Consider the following 9,697-nt stretch of genomic DNA (forward strand, 5'->3'; position numbering starts at 1 on the left):
AGTTTACTGCTGTCAGCCATCTGAATCAGCTCCACATCTCACACATGGCAGTAAACCAAAAGCATGCTTACATAACTGAGTTTTTAAAGGCATCCAAAGCTCCTACTACAATGGCTATTTAAGATTCTTATAATCCAGCCCAGAAGAGCACATCAGTTTTTGTTCATTTACTTTGACAGACTGTGTACCCTTTCCAGAGAGAATCTCTTCAGGATAGTCAGTCACCTATTCATTGTCAGAACTTCTCTCAGTCCCAGAGTTCTTCTCAGTGCTGCCTTTACTTCCTTGTTCCGTAAACTATAGATGATGGGGTTTAGCATGGATGTCACTGCTGTATAGAAGAGGGCCAAGAGTTTGTCCATTCCTGGTGCGTGGCTAGACTTGGGTCTCAAGTAGGTGGCAGATGTTGAGCCATAGAAGAGTGTAACTACAAGTAGGTGGGAGGAACAGGTGGAAAGAGCTTTATGGCGTCCCTCAGGTGAAGGCATCACCAACACTGCAACCAGAATTCTGACATAGGAAGAAATGATCAGTAAAAATGGGCTGAATATGCAGAGGACTGCTGCGACAAAGATTGCAGCCTCGTTTTGGGATGTATCTCCACAGGCAAGTGCCAGGAGAGGTGGAAGGTCACAGAAGAAGTGGTCTATCTCACAGGGTCCACAGAAGTCCAAGGAGAAAATAAAATTGGTCTGTCCCAACCCCACTATGCATCCCATTCCCCATGAAACTATTGCCAAATGGGCACATACTCCACGACTCATTCGGGTTGCATAGTGTAGTGGGGCGCATATGGCCATGTAGCGGTCAAAGGCCATGGCTGCCAATAGGCAGCACTCGGTTATACCAAAGAATATGAAGAAAAACATCTGTGTGGCACAACCCTCCCGAGAGATCCCCCGGGCCTCAGTCACAAGGCTTTGCAGCATCTTGGGTATGACAGAGCAAGTGTAGCCCATCTCCAGGAGAGACAAGTTGGCTAGGAAGAAGTACATGGGGGTGTGCAGGGATGGACTGGTGCAGATAGCAAGGGCTATGAGTGCATTTCCTTTCAGGGACACTAAGAACATGAGGAGGATGAGGGTGAACAGGAGGAAGCATTCTCCAGGGACCTCAGAGAACTTGGCAAACACAAAGCGTTTGACAGACAAGCTGTTTTCCTGCCACAGAGAGCAATTGACACTCATGTCCTGGAAGAGAGAACAACAAGTCATTAGAAGGATCCTTGAAGATGAGGGATATTATTCAGTCTCCAACTCTCTCTCTCTCTCTCTCTCTCTCTCTCTCTCTCTCTCTCTCTCTCTCACACACACACACTCACACACACACACGTGCATGCATATATGCACGCACATGTGTAATATATTCACATATATGCACTTGTAAAGTTCATATGCTAATTTGAAGTATTTTTATTGATTGGTCTCCACCTTATTTTTTGAAACAATGTCTGTTACTTAACCTGGAGATATTTGTTTTTGCCTGAGTTGGGAACCCACCTGCTTTTGCCTTTCATATTATTAATGTTGTAAATATACATTTTACAGCACATATATATGCTGGATTGCCCAATTTTTCATGGGTACTGAGGACTCAGCTTCTCACACTTGTACAGCAAGTACACTACTCATTGAACCATTTCTCCAGCACCTCATTTTACTAATTCTAGAGCCTCAGTTAAATGAAAAATTTTTAGCTTAAAAATAAAAATAAAAATAATTCAGAAATTACCACTCACCCTAACAAGTGTTCAAAACAAATTCTTTCCTTTTTCACGCTATTAGGTAATTTTTTTTTCAATATATACTTAGTTGTCAAGGATAAAGTGGCAAAATATTATCTAGAAAAGGTGGCATATCCTTTACTCCCAAACAAAAGTGGAGGAGGCAGAAAGTCACTGTGAGTTAAGTGAGTTATTTATCAACTGCTCAGACATGACCACATGTGTACACATGCATAAAAACAACTACAGCAGATTCACCCTGGTACACACAACCTTTCAGGGAATCTCACAGCATAATACCTGATAATTGTTACTTTTTACTATCATCTGTTTCATTGAGTTTTCTATCAATCTGCCACTGTGGAGAAAGGAAGAGTAAAAAACCACACACACACACACACACACACACACACACACACACACACACACACAATGTCACCAGAGTCTTATATCCTAGAGGAAAAATAGCTGTGGGCTACTTTAATAAGTTCGGTTTGATATGCATTGAACTATGTAATAGTTCTGAAATGTTAAGGGAGAGAACAAGTGAACTCTGTTAAGCAAAAAGTCTGTGATGAGATGGACCTTCAATGCACTCCACTATTATGAAAATGACAGATATACTGAGGCTTCTGTTAGGTGTCATTTGCATTTAATGTACTTACACACATTTTTCCTGCAGTATATTTTTAAATCTATATTTCTCTATTAATATCAAAATTCATGAGGCCAAATGAACTTACCATTTTTTAACTCAAAAATTTTTCTTAAGTGTCCTGACCTCTTAGCACATTTTTGTAGTTTATAGAGTCTGTTGTCTCATCTGTTGGTTAAATTTGCAGGTATATGTATACCTGCTTATATTCTCACATCTGGAAGGGACTACACAGTTTCCTCAATGACATAAAGGGACCAGGGGGAAAATGTAGCCACAAAGAGGACTATCTGACTAGTGCTTCACTGGTGACTTCAAAAGCGCCCTTTATAAGCACCCTCATCCCACTCAGACTGCAGCAGCTCAGTACAAACGTTAGTGAAGAGGGCAAAGAAACTGAGGATATGGAGGCAGTCCTTGTGGAGGAATGGATCGCAGAAATACTGGCAACCTAAAGGCTTGTTCATACTTAATCACTTTATACTTTTAGTCCTTATAAAACAAATAGAAATATACATCCTGTCATAGGTATATTTCAAACCTTCTAATGTTGAGTCAACTTTAAAAATGGAGTGTCAGAAGGATATTGACAAAATGCTATTGTTTAGATAAAAAATTATACCAAATCACACAAAATAAATGTATAATCTTCAAAAGAGGTGAAAATTTGAAAAATTAGTAAAATTTTTCTCTCCTTATTATTTGAAATCATATTGAAATAGACAAAATAGTACTAAATGTTTTGTTGCTTTTAGGTCTCCATCAACTGCTGACCTCATCTTTGGGATGCTGAGACCAACGTAGCAGAGTTCAGTTTGGGATTTCTATCAGAAGGTCCTATTTCCATGGTGACCCATGGAAGGGCATTGATGCCTCCTGTACTGCATGTAGACACACATGCAGATCTCAGGGCTCTTCAGAAAGGAGGAAGAAGTAGAATAGGCTGCATTGGATAAGCTTCTGTCGCTAATCTCATACATTTTCTCAAAGTAAAATCTCAGATTCATCAATTTGAGCTGTTCCAATTTAAAGATGCAAATGTTTTGAAACCAACTACTAATGCATAGTTAAATGTTCATTAAAATGCAAAACTGCCTGCACTCAGAAACCTCTTGTGGAGACAATCAGCAATATTGTCTGACTATCCTCTGTGGTGACCAATTTATGAGTCACAGTAACAGAACAAAGCCACTCACATAGCTTTATGATGTAATGTGTTGCGTACCAATTATGAGATCTGTTTTACACGTAGATCTTCAATGTGTTAATGATCCCATGTGCAGTTAACACGAGTAAGGTTTAGAAGGTTGACATCATGAGGTGTGTTTCTAGTGGTGGGTCAACACAGGAAAGAGATGGTACATGAGATGAAATCAGTTTGATATCTCACTGACTTTGATTTACATGATGCCTTACACAGCTTGGGGACCCAAGCTAAGCATGGTCTGCCTGGTTCTGCTTTGTGAATAATCCAGATGAATGGATTCATTGCCCACTGGTGTCTTATGATCATACATTTTTTCATTGGTTTCTTATCTGTTCCTCACCTCATTTCTTTTTGTCTAATTTGTTTAATCTTCTGTGAGCTGAAAGAAATCATGATACATGGTTGACATTTTCTGAAACATAGCAGTGTCTGTATGTAGAAGTTCTCAGGAAGTGTTCATCTTCATCATGTAGTCACTATTTCTAAAATTCTATAGTAGTACACACAATTTATGTAGATTGTAAGAAAAATAATATTGGGATGCTCACCCCTGACTTCCCAGTTTTCCCACAACCACTCACCAAGGACCATTTATTTCACTGAGTGACACTTTAGCTCCATGCACTCTAAGCGGTTGAATCATTTGACTAGTTTACAGTATACTATGTACTATGTGTGTCTCCACATGGCAGCATTAAGTGATAGTGTTGATTTCCCATAGACATAACGTATTTTCCTACAAAGGAAGCAGGAATCTCAGTTGACTGTTATACCCTTCTGAGATGGAGACATTAATTAAAATAACAATAAGAACTAAAAGATGCTTTGAGTCTCAGTTGTTCATTTTTACACTTTAATTCACCTTCTCCAAGTCCAGTATTGATAACTTAGCTCTGACACATACCTTCAATCACAGCACATGTGAGGAGAACTATTGCATTTGCTGCTGATCAGCCACCTTCTGGATTTCTCTGCACTCTCTTCTTACCACATGCAGGGGATGCACACTGTTCCTGTTCTCATTTCTAAGCCTGTGCATTAAAAAATCCTGTTGTAGTAAAGAATCACATCTGAGGTCAAGAGGCTTGTGTCCCAGGGGAGAACACTGTGTCCTTTGAGGCAGTAATTCAGCATCACACACACACACACACACACACACACACACACACACACAGATAGATAAATACATACATACATATGCACACATATGTACATAGATGATAGATAGATAGATAGATAGATGATAGCTAGATAGATGATAGATGATAAATGACAGAGGCTGTAATAGTTACACGATGACACATTTGAGATTTCCACATTATTGAAAACAATGGTAATAAATATATTTCACTGCCATCCACTGTGCTCTGAGCCCTGATTCTCCCACTTTCCCCAAGAGACTTTGACATTTTTTTCTCACTAAAGAGTGTCAGGAGGCAGTCGGAGTTCCCCTTTTGAGAATCAGACTGGATATCTTGGTCTGTGTTTGCAGGCAAATGCTGATATTTGGAAGAAAAAGAAGTAAATGTAACTGGTGGGCAAATCAACACTAAATGTAACAAATGACGTGATTTAATGATAATTGGTATTGTAAGCTCTCTTTATCCTATTATATGAAATGAAATGAAATTGACCATTGGAAAATATGAATATAACTTATTAATTTTTTTCAATTTATGAGTCATCAAAATAGTCATGAAAATTACATAATTAACTTTCATATCATCTTCTTTTGATGAAACTAATATTTGTCCCATTTATTATAAAATTTTTAGGTTAGTAGATTTAACACTTTCCTAGCCACATGTGATTTTGGATATGGCCCTAATTATATTTATTAAAAGTAGGTACAATAAACTTGGAGTTAAAAGTTGAGTATTAATGGGCAAGATACAAGTAAGGTATCAAACTTATTACAAAGAAAAATAAGTGGTTGAATATCTAATATACTGATGTAAAACAGGAAAGGCAGGGAGAATAATTGTCTCTTTTTTCTCAATTAATTAATTAATTGACTTTTCATCATGATTTCAGCTCCCTTCATCTCCTCACACTCCCCTTCTGGCATATCATTCCCCTAAATCTCCCCTCTTCTTTCTCTCAGAGAAAATGGAAGCCCTCCATGGGTACCAACCTGCCCTGGCACATTAAGTCACTGCAGGACTACACTGCAGGTGTATCCTCTCCCACTGAGGCCAGACAAGCAGCTCATGTAGAGGAATTGGATAAAGGTAGAGGGTCCCCACCCCACTTGTTGGGGGATCCACATGAAGACCAAACTACATGCAGGAGCTTTAGGAACAGTCCATGCATGCTTTTTGATTGGCGGCTCAGTCTCTGTGAGCCCCCATGGGCCCAGTTTAGTTGAGTCTGTAGGTGTTCTTGTGAAGTCAGTGGGGGATGTGGATCCTGAAGTGGCCAACTTCTGTAGCCAAGCAGGACTTCCAGTGAGGAGATAAGGACACCAACTCACCCACAAAACCTTCAATGCCAAATTTGGCCTGCCTACAATATATGCAGAGACAAAGACTGAGGGAATGGCCCACCAAAGACTGGCCCCACTTGAGATACATCCCATGGGAGAGAACCAATGACTGACACTATTAAAGTTACTCAGCTATGCTTGCAGTCAGGAGCCAGGCATATAACTCCTCTGAGAGGCTTCACCCAGAAGCTGATGGAAACAGATGCAGATACACACAGACACACATAAGGCAGAGCTCAGGGAGTTCTATGAAAGTGTTGAGGAAACATATAACTGTGTATCTTGAATGGGATAGTCTCTTTATTATTAGTCTCAGCAATGACTAGACATGATGCCATCTGTGACAATCTACGTAGAGTACATATTGTCTGAGCCTTAGACATTAAAGTTTATTTTTTGCATAGAGTTTTCCTAAATTGAAACATAATTACTTGAATTTATTATTCTGGGCATGAGATATGGAGCCAACAGAATTTTATTAGGTTTTTTTTGGGGGGGGGTGAGTAATGAAGTCATTTTCTCTTGCACAGATTCTTTCTCCCCACAAATACAGAATAAAAACCAATATTTGAAGTGTAATAATTCCATTTAGTTTGAAAACATAACTCAGCTTATCTGAAATCTAGGCACATCCATAACTAATTCTGGACAATAGGGCCAAATACAAATATGCAAGGTACAGTTAGTTAAATTAGATCATGTTTGTTGTCAGTCTTGTGATTCTGGAGTCTTATTCAGAAACTCTTCACCTGTGTCTATAAGCTGAAGCTACTGTTTCTTCTTCTAGTATTAGAGTACTAGGACTTATGTTGAGGTCCTTGGTTTAATATGGAATGAAGTATTGTGTACCATGAAAGATAAGGATAAAATTCCATTTTTCTGCATTATACCATTTGTTAAAGATTCTGTCCTTTTTACACACACACACACACACAGAGAGAGAGAGAGAGAGAGAGAGAGAGAGAGAGACAGACAGACAGACAGACAGACAGACAAGCAGACAAACACACACACAATTTAATCTTTTTGTGAAATAATGAAGTGCTGTAGGAGCATGGGTTTCCAGCTGAGTTCTCAGTTGTATTCTATTGTTATATGTCTGATTTTGTGCCAGAACTATGCTGTTTATAGTTCTGTAGGATAATTTGAAATCAAGGATGATGCTAGGTCATATATTTTTTTTAAAGGACTTCTTTGGCTAACCTCAGTCTTTTGTACCTCTATATAAACTTTTGGATTTTTTCTGTCTGTGAAAAATGACATTAAGATTTTGATTATGATTTTATTGAGTTTGTAGATTGCTTTTGGGAGGTGGTCATTTTCACAATATTGGTTCTTTGAATCTATGAACATGGGGAAGCCTTTGCATCTTATAGTGTCTTCTTCAATTTCTTACTTCATTGTCTTAGACTTCTTATTGTACAAGACTTTCATTTTACTAGTTAAGCTTATTTCCAGGTATTTTATTTTTAATGAGCTATTTTGAATGAAATTTTTTTGTGTGTAATGAATTGAAACATGTTTTTGTTTTTATTCCAAGTGTGGGATGTGAAACAGACTTGTGTGGGGCTGTGAAGTGTCTGTTTGCAGGAAACAGACTTTTGAGAGGATATGTGGTGTTTGTCCACTAGAAGAGGAACTGCCTCCTGTGGAGACATGGTCTTTTCCAACTGATAAACATCCTAGTATGGACGCTGAGAGAGAAAAAATTTTATATTCAACCCAAAACTAAAGCCAGGGGTTTGGTGTTTGCATCATTTGGCTGTTCATCGCACTGCTTCAAGATGCTCCTAGAGAGAAATGCCCTAGAGAATGCTTCAAGGTTCCAGGCTCCAGCTGCTTGCTGTTTAATGGCTCTACTAGAATCCTGATAATGAAGAGTGGAATCTTTCCAAGGAACTGAGTGTAAAAAGGTCTACTTCTCCTGTCCCTGTCAGCCTCTTGTTTATCCTATCTAGGGTAGGTAGGTTGGAAGGGAGGTATAGGCATTAAAGAACCCCAAATAAAGTAGGTTTGTAAAAGTTCAAGGCCTAAAGGTTGCACCTATATGTGGCTTGGACATGTTGGGTAACTTAATTTCTAATGTAATAGAGGAAAATGGAGGTTTTGAGGGTATAAAAATTCCGTTTCAGTGTGTCAGCAAAATGACAGCCATGCCACAGGGTTCTTTCCTGCTTTGTAACCAGAGGGAATTTTCTGTTTTTCCTTGGTGTTCTTCCTGCATTCTGTTTTTGTTTCAAAAGATTTTATTCTTTTTTGTATATATATTTATAATATTACACACAAATAAAAGGTTACATACAGAAAAAGAACCATGAAAGAATCAGGGATTATATAAATGTTACATTCATGGTGTTTTGACTAATTGTATTTGCCAATCTTGTAGAAAACATCCTTCCTGACTTGGTGATTACAATACTCTGAATGAGAATCAATATCCATCATATCTCATCTCTGTCAAATCAAAACATCTATCTAAACCTAAAATCATCTTAACCACTAAATAGCTGAGGTTAATTCTAAGATTAAACTATGAGGTCTTCAACCCCATCAGCGACTTGAGAAGGAATTAAACTTAATTACTTGACTGAACCAGAAATGCAGGTTAGCAGCTCACAAAATGAGGAAAAAATATGACAGAGACAATTTGCTGCCTGAACAGTCCCCAAAACTCTGTACAATTTGGAGCATCATCTTCAGCCTTCTGGCTCAATATATCTGACTTGCATAGCCTGTCTTGGCCAGAGTTTTGCCATTGACTCTGCCTGTATCCAAGGTTGCTCATTTTTAGTCAGAATTCTATCTGTGGCAGAAATGAGGACATTTTTTTCTCAGTGGCTTGTTTGCCACATTTGAAGCCATCTCCACAAGGAGGTTCTTTGATGCTCATCATCATCTTGAGGTAGGCTTGATGTTGCAAGGAGTTAACCTGTTTTGTTGTCAAAGAATCTTTAAAACATTAAAAGCATCTTTGAATGCCATATTCTGTGGGTCTCTGAGGATTTGAAGAACTTATCTAACTATTTTACCAGATCTATCTACAGGATCATATCTCTACCAAACTTAGGATGTATATTCCTGTGATAAAAAACAGACTGGTAGTTGATTTGGCCATGATTTTATCAACCAGCAATTATCTTGTATTATTTAATTATCCTAAACAGCCTGCAGTAGCCCTTTCAAGTTATTAACTGTAAGATTTGTATTATAGTTGAGTTGTATGGGTTCAATACATCATATTAGAGTAGAAATATATACATATAATGTGTGTGGAGAATAATCTTAAATTTGAATTCTATACCAATGTATCAAAATTAAAATTACTTTGTATCAATATGCAAAATTTTATACCAATGAATACAAAATATCCTTTTTTGTTAGGAACAAATAAGCCCACAGGTTGAGGAATAGATTCAATAATCGACATTTTATCTTATCCTCCCTATATATTTCTATATTCCCTCTTTTTTCTTTTCAGCCCATATCTTCATATCTATGAAAGAAAGATGAATAAAAAGGAGAGACATCCCTGAGTCCATCCTAGTTTTCTCTCTGAATAAGACCAAAAATAACTTAAAAGCAACTCTCAATGAAATAAGCATCTGTAGCCCAAGAGAGAAAACAAAA

General features: G+C 38.0%; 1 protein-coding gene across 2 annotated transcripts; it reads right to left on the reverse strand.

Moving 5' to 3' along the window:
- Window positions 1–221: 221 nt before the first annotated feature.
- LOC127191064 (olfactory receptor 10C1-like) lies at window positions 222–1,190 on the reverse strand. 2 transcript variants are annotated; one of them, XM_051148299.1, is made up of 2 exons: window positions 848–1,187; window positions 222–427 (listed from the first exon to the last, which is right to left on the reverse strand). In XM_051148299.1, exons 1-2 carry the CDS (start codon window positions 1,185–1,187, stop codon window positions 222–224), a joined length of 546 nt encoding a protein of 181 aa, XP_051004256.1. The 2 variants fall into 2 exon arrangements, with proteins under 2 accessions (XP_051004256.1, XP_051004258.1); XM_051148301.1 differs by having other exon boundaries at window positions 222–1,190.
- Window positions 1,191–9,697: the final 8,507 nt, after the last annotated feature.

Source organism: Acomys russatus, chromosome 6 (assembly GCF_903995435.1).
Source record: "Acomys russatus chromosome 6, mAcoRus1.1, whole genome shotgun sequence".
Taxonomy (NCBI): domain Eukaryota; kingdom Metazoa; phylum Chordata; class Mammalia; order Rodentia; family Muridae; genus Acomys; species Acomys russatus.